Source organism: Somniosus microcephalus, chromosome 4 (genome assembly GCF_052327205.1).
Source record: "Somniosus microcephalus isolate GS21.2 chromosome 4, FLI_Smic_1.0, whole genome shotgun sequence".
NCBI lineage: Eukaryota > Metazoa > Chordata > Chondrichthyes > Squaliformes > Somniosidae > Somniosus > Somniosus microcephalus.
In genome coordinates, this window is record NC_140990.1 from 207,771,669 (window position 1) to 207,789,850 (window position 18,182).

Below are 18,182 nucleotides of genomic sequence, written 5' to 3' on the forward strand. Positions count from 1 at the left end.
CCTGCCTTTTCAATCTAACTACAATCAGATTCCTCCATTACACAGCAAAGCCCAGAACAACTAGAAGCTAACTGAAAAGTAAAAGGAGAGGGACATACAAACACTCTCCCTAGACGAGAACAGTTAAAAACAGTCAGTATAAAAGGGCCTAAAGTAAAACTAGGTCCTGTAGTTGCAACATTAATCATTTTGTGGTGTTAATTGTATGGAATTCTTGGTTATTCCACAGGGTAGAATTTCAAAGTCAATGATTTCACTTTGACTTTGATTATTCAATGTGCAGTGTATTTTTTGAACAACCTTTTATTAATTTTAAATAGAGACCAAATAGTAGGTCATCACTGCAATACATCTCATCCAAGTATTAGAATTTTAAATGTCAGACATTCTCTAGAAATAGTTTAACATTCACACATGTACACCTTACTGCCATTAAAAATTTATTGAGTTAGCATAGGAGCTAGACAGACATGCTAAAACCAGACAACAAACCTAACCCACGGCCATCAAATACAGATGTATAATCAGCAATTTCATCATATTCTGCAAACAACAGTCCATGATCTCCTCAACCTTAAAAACCAATACGCCCCCTCCCGCTGATGGCTCAGTGAGATTATCTAGGGAGATCTTGAGCCATGTGAACCATGTTTAATCCCCAGTTTCTGCGTAACAGTTCAGGCGGTGGTAGGAGTGTTAAATTTGTCCACATGGATTAGAGGGATGGAAAATTGGACACTCATCTCATTCCTGGTTGCTCTCCAGTGGCCCCTTGCTGGAAGTGTACGATGTGGGCTTCAAGTGCAAATGGGATTGGCTGTGATGCACCCTACGAGGCTCACACATGATTATTACCTACCTGAGCTAAGCACTGAAGCATGGTTGGTGCACAAAGAAGCACAACGAGCAACCAATGCCTTCAGGAGGGAGGGGAGATCATTGGTAGACTAGATTATACTACACGCCCACCTCGGGCCGAATGTCCTGTCAGTGTTTCAGTCCCTCCCTACTTTCCAAAAACTTGTCTGGAATATCACAAGAAATATCATACTTGCTTTTTTTTTTTAATAGTCTTGCCATAATAATTCTTTCTTTCCCAACACTGTCCAATAAAGCACACTCCAACTCTTAAGATTCTTGTGATTTCTTTGCTTTCCATCTGTGGAACAAGAGTTCCCTAATTGCAATGCTCACCATTCTTACTAACTTAACAACAGAACAAATGAGGAGCAACAATTTAAGCAAACTTACCCTGCATTTATAATTTACAGTATGAATGGAGTTTCACTGTATCTGAAATCTGTACCCCAAGGATATTCTGGCAAAATATGAAGAAAATTGCCCCTAAGCATTGTAATTTCAGCATTCTGTACTGTATTGCCCAATTATATTGTCTAACGGTGCTTTTAATTTATAATTTTTTGGTTGTATCGGAAGAACAATCAACATGCACCACTCACTCCCATTAATTTGCCATCAGGTGCTGGCCTCGGCTGAAATATGGTCCACCTTATGGGAATGCTTTGAGAGAATATGGAGCAATAGGGAATCTTCAATTTTGGATCATATTTGCTCTGTGAAAGGTCAAATGGATGTTGAGCCAGACCCTTGATTAAACATCAAGGCTTAAGCTAATGGCAATTTTCCATCTCACTTATGCTGGTTAGAATTCAGGAAACCCTACGGGGGTGACATTTGTCTTTTTTAAATTGGGCAGAGAGTAAAACGGGCTGCTGATTCGCTATTGCCCATTTTCCGCTACAAGACCAATTTTATCCCTGCCCCATCTCGATGTTAAAAACTTGTGAATTCCTGGTCCATGCTGAGGCAATTGATCTCAGCCAAGGTAGTGGTAGGATTCTACAATCGGTCTCAGCGCCCATAATTTAAGGAAGTGAAATGAGTCCGGTTTCCCACTTCCCATCACTATGAAGTGATTCCTACTTGAAGTGCGCTTGTTTTGGGACTGGGTGAGAACAGGATTAAGTTTGATTGCCAACACTTACTGTCAAGGTTCACATGAATAATTTCTTTCTGGGAAAAGTACTGGGTTGAGTGGTGCCGGTAGAATCCACGTCAGCATGGAGTCTATGCCTTTAGGAGAGGAGGGGAGAAAATTCACACAAAAAGAGGAAAAAATTAATTTACACATCTTGGTAGTAGCATAGTTTTTATTGGTAAAGATCTTTGAGAGAGTAGGAGCCTCTGTTATTGAGCAAGTGGCCCAGCCACCATGTAGGGTGGCAAGTGGTGCTAGCTATAGATTGTAAAAATTATTTGGAGGATTTTGAATTACTACAGTGAAAATGATGGGAAATATATTGCATGTCTTCCTGTCACATTTGGGCTGACATATTACACATCCAAGGTTCCTTTCAGCAGAAAATCCTGAGTGGTGGCAGGCAGTGTTCCCTTTAAGCTGTGCGGCCGTGCATCGCTCTGGACGTCCCGCGCAGCCGGCTCACCGGCTTTTCAGAGGAAAAACCACGCATGCGCGGTATTTTGAATGGGCCGTGCAGCCCTTTAAAGGAACTACGCACCCAAAAAAATGAAAGGGATCATTGGTGGCAGGGAGCCAGCTGCAGAACAGCTCCCCACCCCAATTTTCCTTCCCCATCTGCCCAGGTTGCGCTGACTAACTGAAGAGGAAATTCAGACCCAATTTGCAAACATTAATCTGAGATCATTTTGTGGTGAACATCATCCTTTGAATAATGTTTATTCCATACTATTTAGTTTGGAAATTAATAAAAATCTTTTTGTGTCATTTATTACTAATTCTATGGAATTGAAAAATATTTATTCCAATGGGCAGTAAATATGGGCCAGAATTTACCGGCACTGACCGGACAGGATCGGAGGCAGGTCAGCTGTGAAAATGGAAATGATTGACAGCGAGTATGGAACCCGCTGTCAACCCGCCTCCACGCGAGTCTCCCAGGTGTCGGGTCTGTCAGCGCTGAATAGACCTGACCCTAAGCGGGAGAGGCAATTGACATCATTAAATGCAGTGTTAAGAGGCAATTAAGTCTTATTTTAAGCTTACCTTTAGATTTTTAGAGTTCGCCAACGGCTTCCCCGCTGCTCGGGGATCACGTCAGGTAAGGTAGGTCGTGTATTGTGTCAGCATGGGATGATTTACTAACTTGACAGCTACAAATGGTCTATAAAAGCTCCCATTTCATAGGTGTTCACCTTCCAAGATTAGAAGCTGTTGCATACTGCATTTGGAAGACAAATTGAGCTTTATGCAGGTTGCAAGTGTTTGGAGCAAACTCTCTATCCAGTGTCACCTCATTAGAACAACCTCTCTCACCATTGACAGATCGCTTCTGTCATCTCAACCTCACCTCCCACCTATTCCATCAGCAGCGGTGTCCTTGAAAAAATCTCACCTTGGTCCTCAGAATCCCACCACGATCAGCCCCAACACCAGCATCACTGGGCACACCAGCAGCAACAACAATAACACCAAGCTTCTCCGCAATCACCTGATGCTGCACAGGACACAGGGCATCAACACCTGACAACATTGCTGCCAGGGATGGCCTCACCATGGCTCATTTACTTCACTTGATGCTGTACACCCTGGCTGCCACATGATGCGCCAGGTTGGCACCACCCCACACCAACACCATAAAGCATCCCTACAATGCCCAAGCCATTCCTTTCACACTCATCACCATTGTGGGGGGGTACCCTTATGTCTCACCATTCACTGCAACTCACTAAGCCACTTCCAAAGGTGCACACAAATCTGTCCAAGAAGGCAAAGTGTTGAAAATAAAGATTTAAATGTATGACAGCTCATCAACATGAACAATGGCTAAAAAACCCAAGTGTCTACCCTTGTGTGTTGTTAGTTGGTATGCTTGCAGTAGGATGAGGGTGAGTGTGAGGGGTGGCTAGTGAGATGGGGAAGTGATAATGTAGATAGAGAGGGATGGGTGGAGGTGCAAGGTAAATTTTGTGATCTTCTGAGATCATTGAACGGTTTGCGCCACTGCAGCCTGGTCCGCCTGACGATATCCCTGCTTGTGTCCTCCTATGCAATGTGCAACCAGGCTGTGTTGGTATCCTGGGGAGGTCTCTTCCGCCTATTGGAAGGGAAGAGAACCTCCCTGCGTGCAGTGAGCATAAGGAGGGAGTCACGGGAAAGCCTAGGTGCAGCCGTGCACCTCTGCTCGTCAGTGTTTGCAGCACCTCAATGCTGTAGAACACTGACAGCGCAACTGTCGATATAAATTTGGACATGGCCCCTTTAAGGAAACCGGCTGATGATGCGTCATCAAATCTGCTTCCTTTTAATTGGCCAGGAATCTTGCTAGGCGGGCTTAACAAGCCCCATCAATGGAAAATCACTTCAGCAGAGTGGGATGGAGCAGGCAGCGGGCTGGGACCACGCTATCGATCCCGGCTGTCCCGGACCCGTCTCAGTAGGCAAAATCGCGGCCATGGTCTATTAACCCCATATTTGGTACATATATTTTGAATTGAACATTTATTTTAATTTTTCATCATGTTTAAACTTATTATTCCTACTTTAATAGCTTCCTATCATTTGTATACATCAATCCCAATCTGAGAAGGGAGGAATAGGCAACCTGATCTCATGCCTCTGTTTCTGCCACTTTGGGAACAAAGATGTGCAAAAAGTGTCTCAAATTGGTTATCATATCAATTTTCCATCCTTCCTTTTGAGGGATATGCCAGACCTCTGATCTCTTTTAATTACATCTTTAGTTTAGGAATGCAGCCGAGAATTATTGCTGCCATAGGCTGCATTCCTCTAATGTAAAAACACCTTCAAACTGTTTTGGATTCATCTGAACTCAATTCAGATCACAAGAGTGAGCTTAACATTTTTTCTTGTGGAGAAGAGCCAGATGGTTGCTGTGAACTGAGAATTATGCAAGTGTTCCTTTAGTCCTGTAAAGTATAAATGGTTGATGAGCGCCGGTATGACACGAGTTTATTCTGTGCCTCCCTTCGGACTTTGGAAGATTGGGTTAAGCAGTTTAGCTAAAGAATATGATGTGTTGTGATTTCTATCTTCCAGTGTGATGGTATTGTCCTTGAACTAAGTAACACATCACTGGAAGGGATTGCAATCCTCAACATTCCTAGCATGCATGGAGGCTCCAACCTTTGGGGTGAGACGAAAAAGCGAAGGAACTATAACCGTATGAGTAAAAAAGTCCCAGAGAAACTCTTTTCAACAACAGTAACAGATGTGAAGGAGCTGAAGTTCTGTGTGCAAGGTAGGAAACGCAAATTATTCTGCTATTTAACTCATGGGTTTGTATTAGTGTCAGTCTATGCCACCAGTGAATTTTCAAAAGTGCTGTGAAACATTTTAATCACATAACTATTGTAATTAGCACATGAGAAAAGTGTGTTACAAACAGTAGCGCACTGGTGAGCCCTTTCAGGAATTCAATCATGCCAGCTGCACTAGCAACAGGTATTGTGTTACTCAAAGAGGAAAGTATAATTCAAACACATGCATTTAGTTGATTAGTTTGCTGTCCAATTTTAAGCTTCCATTTTATGTTCATTAATATAATGAGTCCCAAATCTGAGACATCCAAGCCATGAAAAAAGCAAATATGCATTGACATTTTTAAGAACTAATGGATCATCATGGCTGCAAATACATTAGCTGTTGTAAAAGACTGGCACAATGCAGCATCTGCAACCAAGAAAAACCAATGGCAAAGGAAGGTTTTCATGGTAAGCAAGCAAATATACTGATACTTTATGTTTAATGTCAGTATTTCTTCATTTTCTTTCCCAAGTTTACTAGTTGTGAAATGATAACCAAACATTAATGGAAATTTGTTTCCCTTCAGGGAGATCATTAATAACTGAGATAACAATATTCTGTCTGCCTATCTGCCTCAATTTATCTATATACTGGAAGGGCGTGTGTTTTTCATGTTCTTCTTTTCCTTTTATTTATTTGGCACAGAATTGGACCACTTATTAGGCTTTAACTTTTTTTTCCTAGATTGTTAAACACATATTTCATACCCTCAATACTAATTGTACTCATCAGTTATGTTTTTTCCTCCTTTTTCTGGTGCTTGATTTCCTCCTCTCCTAAAAGGGCTTAACTCCTTGCTGGGGTCTGGTTCCACGAGTGCCTGCACAATGAGCATGAACAGACTATTTAACCGCAGGTGGCATCACAACCAAGTCCAGTGATGTCCTCGTACAGTATCCAAACTTTGGCACTTCAAGCAGGGATCACTATGTAGCAATCAGCACAGGAACCCTGGTGTATTTTCTCCTCCTTATCCCCAGGTGCTAATGCTAACTGTACTGTCCCAACTCTCTTGTCTGAAGAGTCTGGCCCACTGCTCCAAAAGGTTCACTAAGCCACGGGGACAGTTGTGGCAAAACTTTTAATCAGGGATTGATATGGAAATGGAACATTCTGATCAGAGTTTCTACAAAAACATCTACGATCCAGTGAGTAGTTGAATCAACAAATATGCCATTTTCTAAGGTTACTTTCCTGTTGTCATAGCCACTTCACTCTGTACATTAAACATAAATAATTAATAAATGTAGTCGAGATCATTGCTCATTGTTAGGTGCTGAACATTATTTACGAGGTAGTGTTCTATGACTCACTGCTCAGGGTTACCCAGATGAGAACACGGGTATTGCAAATGGATACTTTTACTTGGCATTCTGGGAAGGAAAACAATCTCTTTGTGTTATGCAACCAAAAGAAAAACATTATTAAAACTATTCACTATGTTAGAATGTACAGAACCACCCAGTCTGCAGGCAATACGATATTCCTCAATACTTCTCATATCCCTCTATCACATTTTTCTCCAGGTAGTTCTTCAAATCGCTCACAAATTTGTTGATACAGTTAGCCCCTCACTGCCTGCCTTGGTCGACCATTTCATATATTCACCGATATTTGCATAAAGTTGCAAAATCTAAATTGTCTTTTCACACTCAATCGTCTATGTTTAAGGCTATGCCCTGTTGTTGTAGAATCTGTGACAATGTTACACATATTGACGTTTATCTTGTCTATACCCTTTAGGATCTTACCTTCTATAAAGACCACCCCTGAGTAAACATTCCTAGCTTTTGCTTGTGCCTAATCTCAGCTATCAATGTAGTTGCCTTTCGCTGAACCTTCTTCAATGCCTGGATGTCTGTCTCATAATATGGTGGACAGAATTATACGCAGCCCGCCATGTTTAATTATTTTTATGGATGTAGAATTAGCAGCATTACCACAGAACTCGGAGTGCAGCAATAGAATGGTGGAATGTATTGCACCAGTGTATGGTGATTCAACAGTGAGAGATGCAACTACAGTAGCCCTACACTGCTAAGTTCCTGTTTTAGCACCATGTGAAAGCCAGCCATCTCCCAACCAGGAGAAGGGAAAACTGAAAGGAAAGAGAGTCATTCCTGACCCACTCTTGCAAGCATCTTTGCAGCTAGCCCAAAGTGGTATTAACAAAAGCCGGAATGTAGGTAGTCAACCACCCTCAATCACAGGGCATGTGTACTATATAACACAAGGAGAGAAAAAACACACTACTGCCTAGATTTGTCCTGGATTTCAGTGTTTTGAATTCCTTAAGTGATCTAATCCAAGTCATTAAAATGATAAAGGGATTCGATAGGGTAGATACAGAGAAACTATTTCCACTCGTGAGGGAATTCAGGACAAGTGGGCATGATCTTAAAAATAGAGCTAGGCCATTTAGGAGTGAAATCAGGAAGCACATTTTCACACAAAGGGTAGTGGAAATCTGGAACTCTCTAACTCAAAAGGCTGTGGATGCTGGGGGTCAGTTGCTTTTTGTTAGGTACGGGTATCGAGATATGGAGCAAAGGCAGGTAAATGGAGTTGAAGCACAGATCAGCCATGATCTAATTGAATGGCGGAACATGCTCAAGGGGCTGAATGGCATACTCCTGTCCTATGTTCGTGTTTTTTAATTCATTCATGGGATGTGGGCGTCGCTGGCAAGGCCAGCATTTATTGCCCATCCCCAGTTGCCCTTGAGAAGGTGGTGGTGAGCCACCTTCTTGAACAGCTGCAGTCCGTGTGGTGAGGGTACTCCCACAGTGCTGTTTGGGAGGGAGTTCCAGGATTTTGACCCAGCGACAATGAAGGAATGGCGATATACTTCCAAGTCAGGATGGTGTGTGACTTGGAGGGCAACTTGGAGGTGGTGGTGTTCCCATGCGCCTGCTGCCCTTGTCCTTCTAGGTGGTAGAGATCGCGGGTTTGGGAGGTGCTGCCGAAGAAGCCTTGGCAAGTTGCTGCAGATGTAGATGATACACACTGCAGCCATGGTAAGCCGGTGGTGGATGGAGTGAATGTTTAAGGTGGTGGATGAGATGCCAATCAAGCGGGCTGCTTTGTCCTGGATGGTGTCGAATTTCTTGAGTGTTGTGGAAGCTGCACTCATCCAGGCAAATGGAGAGTATTCCATCACACTCCTTACTTGTGCCTTTTAGATGGTGGAAAGGCTTTGGGGAGTCAGGAGGTGAGACACTCGCCGCAGAATACCTAGCCTCTGACCTGCTCTTGTTGCCACAGTATTTATGTGGCTGGTCCAGTTAAGTTTCTGATCAATGGTGACCCCCAGGATGTTGATGGTGGGGGATGGTAATGCCGTTGAATGTCATGGGGCAGTGGTTAGACTCTCACGTGTTGGAGATAGTCATTGCCTGGCACTTGTGTGGTGTGAATGTTACCTGCCACTTATCAGCCCAAGCCTGAACGTCGTCCAGGTCTTGTTGCATGCGGGCATGGACTGCTTCATTATCTGAGGAGTTGCGAATGGCACTGAACACTGTGCAGTCATCAGCGAACATCCCCATTTCTGACCTTATGATGGAGGGAAGGTCATTGATGAAGCAGCTGAAGATGGTTGGGCCTCGGACACTGCCCTGAGGAACTCCTGCAGCGATGCCCTGGGGCTGAGATGATTGACCTCCAACAACCACAACCATCTTTCTTTGTGCTAGGCATGACTCCAGCCAGTGGAGAATGTGCAGATGAGTACAAAACTAGTTAGTGCTGGTAAACTCTTATTACTACTGTAGCTAGTTTATCTAGTTTACACACTGTTTGGCTTGTGGCTGAGTATTAAGCCATGATAGAATTCCTTATTAAATAGTACACTTAGTATACCATCATATCCCACTGGTTCTATTCTGGAACAGAGGAGATCTTTGAGTGAAGGTCAATGTAACACCATGTAGTGAACTTAATTCTAATGCCACCATGGGCTGACGAAAATTACATGCAACACCTATATTCTATATAACAACAGAAAATGCTGGAAAAACTCAGCAGGCCAGGCAACATCCGTGGAGAGAAAATAGAGTCAACGTTTCGGGTCTAACCCTTTTTTTAACCCTATATTCTATTCCTCACATGAATAATGGCTCTTGGTGGAGGTCTCGAGGGCTGCCTGTGCCTGTAGAACTGTATCCCAGCATGAGTCGGTGCCTCCAGGGGAAGAGAGGGAAAGCAGGGAAGTTGTGGGGGGGGGGGGGGTTACTTTGCTTCATGGTTTATGACATCTGAATGCCTTTGATGTGTTGCAGCCTTGTAACATATTCGCATTTCCTCTTGAAGTGACCATATCTCTTAAAATCAAAGTGCTGAGTACTGAGTTTATACAGTGCTTGGTTACATTTTGATCTGACATTACAACAACAACTTGTATTTCTATAGCGCCTTTACCATTGAAAAATGTTGCAAAGTGCTTTGCAGAGGCGTAATCTTAAAATGGACAGCAAGCCATGGAGCTATATTAGCAGCTATCTTCTGATGTTGTGCATTTTATGAATCTATCTTCCCCATGGCTAGGTGTAACTCATTGTCATTTGAATACAATGTAAATTGATCAAATAATAAGGATTGCCGCACTTGGTGTAGTCTTTCATCATGTGTGCCAAAGGTTACAAAGCCAAACATTTATTGCAGTGGAGCCTTTGAAGCCTTTGAGGCAGTATTCAATCTACCTGAGAAAGTAATTGACAAGTGCAAATTATAGGAAATGTCCTCATGTATTTTCCTTTATTCTTTATCAGAACTTTTGTACTTCCTCGAAAGTTGTGTTTCCTGTGTGGTGCCGATTGTTAAATTCAGGCCAATAGCAGAGGAGCAGGCAAAATATAGCCACACATCAAAGGCAAAGTGCACTCGGCTCAGTGGCATTGATTACACCGATGGTTGAGGGCTGATTTTCATGCAGATTTTAGAAAACTGCTTTAAATGCTGTTCAGCTTTTTTAATTTGTATCCAGCTGATGGGATAACATTTTGTTTGAAGGTTTATGTTTTAATAATGCAAGGATTCCCACTCCTAGTACTATCCATTGCATCCTGCTGAAAAATTGCATGTGTGTGGTTGCAAGGCGGAGGGCAGAATTAGGCTCATGGCAAAATAACACGGTGGTTTTCAATACCAAGTCTGGCACATGAAGAATAGGTTCCACACCACAGTGGAGAAATGTATTCAAACATTATTGGTAGTGTTAATTTTTTAATCAGTCAAATTTGACATTTTTGCTTCAATTATTAAATTGAATGGACTATTTGTTATAAAATGAAGCTATCCCCCTTCCTCCCATATTCTTACCTTCTCCTGAAGGTGTTGATCATCACAGGATCGTAAAGTAGATTTGAATGAAGATGGCTCTTCTACCCATTTGATCTCATCCTTCCAGTGAGTCAATCCGATCTTCTTCCCATTACAGCATCTAACTCTTTCTTAAATGAGCCCAGTGTATTGGCCTTGGTCACTCTTCATGGCAACCAGTAGAAGCTGTTGATCCTGCTCTGGTTAAATAAATAAATATTTCCTGACGTCCAACCTAAATTTAGCCTTCAGAATCCTGAACTTGTGTCCTCTTGTCCTGCTGCTCTGGCATCTCTAAAGATATTCTTTTGGTTTTACGTTCTCTATCCTGTGTAGCTCAAAAAGGTCCTCTGTCAAATATCTCTTCAAGGTTGAAAAGCGCTAACTTATCAAATCATTCCTCATAGCTCTTCTCAGCCAAGTTACTCTGCACTGTTGAGAAGGCCTGGATGGCTCCCTGATGTCACGATGACCAGAACTGTAAGCAGCATTCCAAATGTGACTTGATCAGGATAATGTACAGCGAGAGCTTCACTCCTGGGGATTCAAACTCTACTGATTTATCAGTGTTATTCAGCTGACACTCCCCTCTGCCCATCGCCCCTACTCCCCCGCCATCACCGCCGCTCCCCCAATCACCGCCGCTCCTCCATCACTGTTATTCCCCCACATCTCCGTCATTTCCCCCCATCGCCACCTCCCCTCCATCGCCGCCACTCCCCCATCAATGTCACGTCCCCTCCCGTCGCCGCTGCTCCATCCCCGCCACTCGCCCCCCATCCCCGCCACTCGTCCGAACATCCCCGCCACTCGCCCCAACATCCCCGCCACTCGCCCTCACATCGCCGCCACTGCTCCCCATTGCTGCCGCTGCCACCATCTCCACGCCCCCTCTGATCGCCGCTGCTCCATCACTGCCACTCCCCCATCAATGCAACTCACACCCCCCATCGCCGTCACTCCCCTTCATCACCATCAGTTGCTACCACCTCCTTATGACTCAGAGCCTTTTTTTAATCTCTACATAGTTATGATGAATTTCAAAGAATTCTGCATTGCTTGGTGTTGGAACAGTTACTTTTACTGCTACTGCGTACTTTTAGAGTTCTTTGTATTTTCTGCCAATTCTTTTGAAGGCACCAACTGTTTCTGAGGAAAGGTTGCGCTGGACCTTTTCCATATATGAACCTAGAGAGTGATCATTAGGCTGTTGATCCATGAGCAGCGTCACCCAGGAATACCTACATAGCTCGCCAAGATCAGTCCTGTCCAGAGCTGAAGTCGACATCTATGGAACTTCCCAGCAAAGATCACTGTATAGAGATCAACAGCAGTAACACCTGCAGATGTTTCTCTTCATAGGGCCCTGCTTTTACCTTGGCTGAGATCAACTAACTCATCACAGACCAGGAATTGAATCTAGGACATTCGTGGTCTGTGTCGCTCAGTTCCACACTGGGTAGTGAATTTACCAAAGAAGGTTCTGTTTTGCATTATTTTGTTCTCATTCTGTTCTGCTAACTTCTGAAACAGTCTGATGTTCACTATGGATAGGTAACTGTTTTGTAGCAGGCCTGTTTACACATTGGAATGAAACACTTGCATTATACACTTTCTCTTGCATATGTACAACTCATATATACAACTCTGTGTCAGCTGTGGCTCAGTGGGTAGCACTCTCACCTCTGAGTCAGAAGGTTGTGTCTTCAAGTCCCACTCCAGGGACTTGAGCACAAAAATCTAGGCCAACACTCTTTCGGAGGTGCCATCTTTCAGATGATGCGTTAAACCAAGGCCCCGTCCAATGACGCTATATCGAAGAAGAGCAGGGGAGTTATCCCTGGTGTCCTGGCCAATATTTATCCCTCAATCAACATCACTGAAACAGATTATCTGGTCATTATCACATTGCTGTTTGTGGGAGCTTGCTATGCGCAATTGGCTGCCGCGTTTCCTACATTACAACAGTGACTACACTTTAAAAGTACTTCATTGGCTATAAAATGTTTTAAGACGTCCGGAGGTCGTGAAAAACGCTATATAAATGCAAGTCTTTTTTTCCTTACTATTGCTTACACATTCACACAGTTTCAGTACACACACACACCCTTTCAGTTAGTTATAGCAGAATCAGAACTGAAATGCCTCTGCCCATCTGTAACCTTATGGATCCAAGCAGATCCTGCTTCTTACTTTCCGATCTACAAATGCTGTTACCCTGATCATGTGCAGTTGGGAATATTGAAGCTGACAGCATTAATAGGAACGCAGTCTATTAAGGCCTGACTCACCTCATGTTTAGTCACATGCATTTGGTTTCTACAACCTCTGTAGGAATCTTGCTTCACACAGTTGCTATCTAGATAGCTTGCCAGAAACAGTCTAACCTCAGATTCTGATGTCCTTTCCCACTTGCTCCCATCTTTAGCAACAAGCTGTTGCAGAATTTACCTGCTGCCAGACTCCTGCTAAACTGATTTTGATTCAAACAACATGGTTAGATAGACTCACTGGAATCTGTAGCATTGCAGTTGGATCCAAACATTTGTTCCTGTCTTGGCCACTTCACAAATGCAGGAATGTCAGGATACAACCCTTCAGGTTCTGGATTATTATACAAATCTAAAGCTGTAAATGTAATTTAATGGAATATATGTTTACGAGAGAATGAGTGATTCAGTATAATGAACAAACAGCACATACATACGGGGAATTGCGACCAAGGTAAGTGAAATTAAGCCCTCGGGATATGTTTTGCAAAGAGCCATGGGAAATTTTTAATTCCTTCCCCAGTAAAAGTAATATCTTCAGCACAAAAATAACTTGTTGCTTACTGGCATGCATAGTGAGTGCATAGTCCAAATAACCTTTAATTGACAAGTCAAAAGGCACTTTTATGTTGCCCAGTTATTTGCTTTGTGCCTAAGCAGAGTGACCGCCATACATTACTGGGCTCTGCCAAATTCAAGTCACCAGCTCCCTTAATCCAAGGTCTTGGTCATAGATCCTTGTTTATTTTGTGTCTACAATGCTGTTGGTTCCCTAACCGTGGGGTATAGAGTGCAGCTGGTAAAAGCAGAGGTATGCCTCTCCTGTCAAATGCACTTCCATAATATGGAAACACCTAAAACCTGAAACTTTTCTCAGTGTGCTGAACATCCATATTCTATGTGCCAGGTCTGTTGGGAGTTAGCTGCCCTCAGCTGGTGCAGGGGTAGAGGTGCTTCACTTGACCTCAGTGCCCCTGGATTAAGGAGGTGATGGTTGGTCAGAGTACCTGCTCCCGATTGTTATACACAATCCCAATTAGTGGACATTGGGTGAGGACAGGATCAAGCTCTGGCTTCCATTGGTTAAACTGAATAACGGTCAATTGGGCTAGGTCCTGGAGAGTACCTGACGTCTGTGGTACCGTAGCCCAGTAAGAAGTGAGTACTTTCAGCTGTGGAAGCAAAGAGAGAAAACTGGAGTGAACAAATAATAGAAGCAAGGGTTTTTTTTTTAAAAAGGTCATATTGCACACATTAAATGAACCTGTGAGCTGCCTTTAAGCTACAGGTGGGCGGAATGTACAGTTATAATATATTTAGCCCTCATACACTGAATTACTTTCTATGCTTCACTCTTGACCTAGACAGATGTTTTTTGTTGTTGATATAAGCTAATTAAGAAGTAGCTTCAAGTAGTAGGATGGCACTATTCGAGGTTGCAATAGCAATTAGAGCAGCAAGCATGATGGGCAGCTGTGCCAAAACTTTGCTTTCACTGTTGATGTACAAACGGGTGAAAGAGCTTTTCTGAATGATATAGTAGACCGCTTCAAACAGAAAATGTTCTCTGTCTTGGGTCTCTATGCTGAGGAATTCACCCCATCTTACATGACATTTCTGGGAGAGGGAAAGGGAAAAAATCAGCCAGTGTTTGTGCTTCTGATTGATATCTAGAGGCCACCTTTGGAAGTTGCCCACATGACCGGATCGGGCTTAGATGTGTTCGCCCTTGTGACAAAGAAGAAGCAACTTGCCTAGTCTTGGCTTGATAGCTGACCTTTAGCTCAATCACACGACATCAGAGGGTAGATGTTCTTCTTTGCACCTGAGCTACAAATTAGTTCCCAAGGACAGTGAAGAGGAGATGAGGTGGAGATCAATTATATCAGGTCTCCACCCTCATTACGCTGCCCTGGGATTCCTTGGGGTTTCCTAAATCATTTAACTGGGTGTGCGCCTGCTGGCCAGGTTAGAGACAGGAGGGGCCATTCATCTCAGGCCTGCAGTTATGCTTCTGTTTCTGTACCCCCCACCCACCCCAATCCCAACACAAGGCGCAGCCAAGAGATGGAATTGTATCAGGAGGGCACCTGGGCCATATAAAACTCTTATGAAATTCTGCGCTCCTCCAATTCTGGTGCCTTGTGTATCCCCAAGTTCCATTGCCCCACCATTGGTGGCCGTGCCTTCAGCTGCCTCGGCCCTAAGCTCTGGGATTACCTCACTAAACCTTTCCGCCTCTCTACCTCCCTCTCCTCCTTAAAACCTACCTCTTTGATCAAGCTTTTTACAACCTGTCCTAATACCTCCTTGTGTGGCTCGGTGTCACATTTTGTTTGATCACGCTCCTGTGGAGCGCCTTGGGACATTTACTATGTTAAAGGCGCTATATAAATGCATGTTGTTCATGTTCTGTTAAGTGTATGACTGGCACCTCCTTTTTAATTGACTGACAGTTATTTAATTCCAACAAGCCCTGGTAATTGATCAAGTAGTTTTTGAATAGGTTAAACTGTTCAAATCATTAATTGGTTGGAATATTTGGAGTGATAGGCTAGTCCAATTAGCCCCCGAAGTTAGAAAGACTATGAGGAGGGAAGAATACTGTGTATTTTTTTCCATTTGGGTGCACATGTTTGATAGAAACAAAGTAAGAATATAATATGGAACTAAACCAACTGTAACAATTAACTGGGACCCTTCTGTTAATTTGACATACACTAATACATTGAGCCAGGGTTACAGCAATAGTTCGGGACCATGTCATTAGTGAAGATGTGCGTATATAGACTGATAAGTGCCAGTAACTTATAGGAAGATTTCACGTTTAATCAGGAAGTCTCTTCCTTAAGGGTCATCATATTAATAAAATGTAATAAGCCATAATAGATCCCCCCTCACATAGTCCCATCACAAGCTATAAATTCTTTTATTATGAAGAGAGCACAGTAACAGAGTGTAATGCTAAACCAATATGATAGCTGTTAACCGTAAACTTGCTGAATCAAACCTGCTGATTCAGTTCACAAAGGTAGTGTGTAGCTGAGCAGTACAGACAAGAAGCTGGCAGACTGAAATCCCGGTCTCTGCTTCGATATGTGATCTCATCCAGAGGGTGACGGGGTGCTGCATTTGACATCAATGTCTTGGGCTAAGAAGGGGAAAATCAGGGAATAATCCAGCTTCTGTTCACTATCCAGTGATCCATGTTGAGAAGTATGTGTGTGTTTGGGGTAGAAACAGAGTCACATTTACATGTGATGTCATCTATAGTCGAATAGCCTACTAATATTCACTGTCTAGAATGGGCACTTGGGTGAGAAATTAGACAGCACGTTTGGCACTGTACCTTATTGGGTGTCACCATCTTTAGGAAAGGAGAACGGCGGGAAAATTGGCAAAAACTGATAAAAGGAACCTCGTACCCACATTCAGCAAAATACTCCAACTCTTGTTATCTGAAGTGTTAAATGTCAAATCATATTAACTTCTGTGTGATGTATTAGAAGACAAACAGTTAGAGCAGATGCGTGGTTTCAAGTTACTTTCACCAGGGAACAGATTTATATGTACATTCTGTCTATTGTAACTGCTGCAAGACAGTTGAGAAGGAGAATAACTTCCTTGCTGCACGATCAGTTGCATGAGTAGTTCACATCCATTTACGGTAACACAAATACATTAGTGCAAATCGGCATCAGCAAGAAAGGAGTAAATATTAAAATATATTGCTGTGTTGTCAACCATTTGTTATATCATATAAGTACAGACTTGCAACAACTATGTGATCAGTGACTCCTGTGTGTTTTTAACTTGATAGCTTGTTTAGGAATAAAATATTTATGGTCATGTTTTAATATGGATTCAAGGATGGATTGCTGACAGGACTATGCACTCTCTACATTTGAACAAAATGGCAGTGCATTAATGATGAACTAAGACTAAGTAATTGAATAGAAGTAAAATTAAGTAAATGTAATAAATAGCACACTTAAATTTGGTAAAATAGATGGTAAAATTCAAATAGGACTGCAGTCTAGAATATAATCCACGCGGATGATGAATACTACAGTCCCATAAGCAGTCATAAATATTCCAAATGAAGATGAGAACCAAACCAAAGAAAGCTAAATTGGGTCAATTGACCAGATATTTGAATTTTGTTTTGTCCATTTCATGGCTTAGATGCACATGCTTGAATGGCCTTTTCTGCTGTGCAACGCTTCACATGAAATGTGTGAGATTTAGAGCATATTGTCTCTCTCATGTTACTACACATGGCATTGCCAGCAATGTGGTGAAATAAATGAGGTGGCACAGCTGCTTCCAGACCAGCCGCATGAGAAAAAGAGGGCGTTTCTACATGCAGAGCTGTTCTGGATGCCAGCATATGTGGAATGGCATCACAAGGCAGAGGCCTACCTGTACAGGTTGGTAACTCACCATTGTGCTCACTGCCACCTACAGACTTCCCAGAGCCAGTGGCGGGGGGGGGGGGGGGGGGTGGAGAAATAACAGAAGCCAGATACACAGTTGCAAACCGTGACTTAGAAACAGCAGTTTGCTCTCCCATTGACTCAATAAATCAATTGCACTGGACCCGTGTAGATTCTTGATGTGTGATGAGTTGGCTAATCTCAGTAATCGAAACTCTCATATTATCTCAATTATCGTAATTTATAGGACGTGTAATTAAACGTATCCATGATGTCACTGAAGCCAATTACAACTGCCTTCCAGATGATTATGTAATCCGCCATCTTTAAAGACCTTATGTAAATATAAGTGGTTCTTAATGTTGCAGGATGTGACCAAACATTTTGATTGTTTCCCTGCAAAGAAAGATTTCTCCTCTGTGTTTATTTAGAAAGAAAGAAAGACTTGCATTTATATAGCGCCTTTCACGACCACCGGACGTCTCACAGCGCTTTACAGCCAATGAAGTACTTTTGAAGTGTAGTCACTGTTGATCCAACAGGTTCTTGCACATCTTTCTAGGCAAGGGTGAAATGGCTCAGAAAAAGGGAACTTGCAACTCGTTCAAATTGTAGCATATGCCTCCAGTCATTGTGCTCGTATATTTTCTTTGCATCAGGCTCTACTTTCTTCATCTATCGCAACAGTTAGTTTCAATGAAGTCAAATGGCCAATGTAACACCCTGCTGCAGTTAGAAATGCACAAAGGTTTTGTTTAAAACATTTTTTCCAGCCAGAGAAACAATCTGCGGGCTGCTGCACCCACAGCATGCATCAACATTGTACAAATC

The 18,182-nt window shown here is 42.8% G+C and overlaps 1 protein-coding gene across 5 annotated transcripts in view; it reads left to right on the forward strand.

The window, feature by feature from the left end:
* The window catches only part of LOC147120179 (diacylglycerol kinase beta-like), a 752,216-nt gene that overhangs the window by 684,748 nt on the left and 49,286 nt on the right, over positions 1-18,182 (forward strand). For all 5 annotated transcript variants that reach the window (XM_085985737.1, XM_085985736.1, XM_085985741.1 and 2 more), the window contains one exon: positions 5,060-5,261. In XM_085985737.1, coding sequence (XP_085841863.1) covers positions 5,060-5,261 — 202 coding nt within the window. The remainder of the gene's footprint in view (positions 1-5,059; positions 5,262-18,182) is intronic.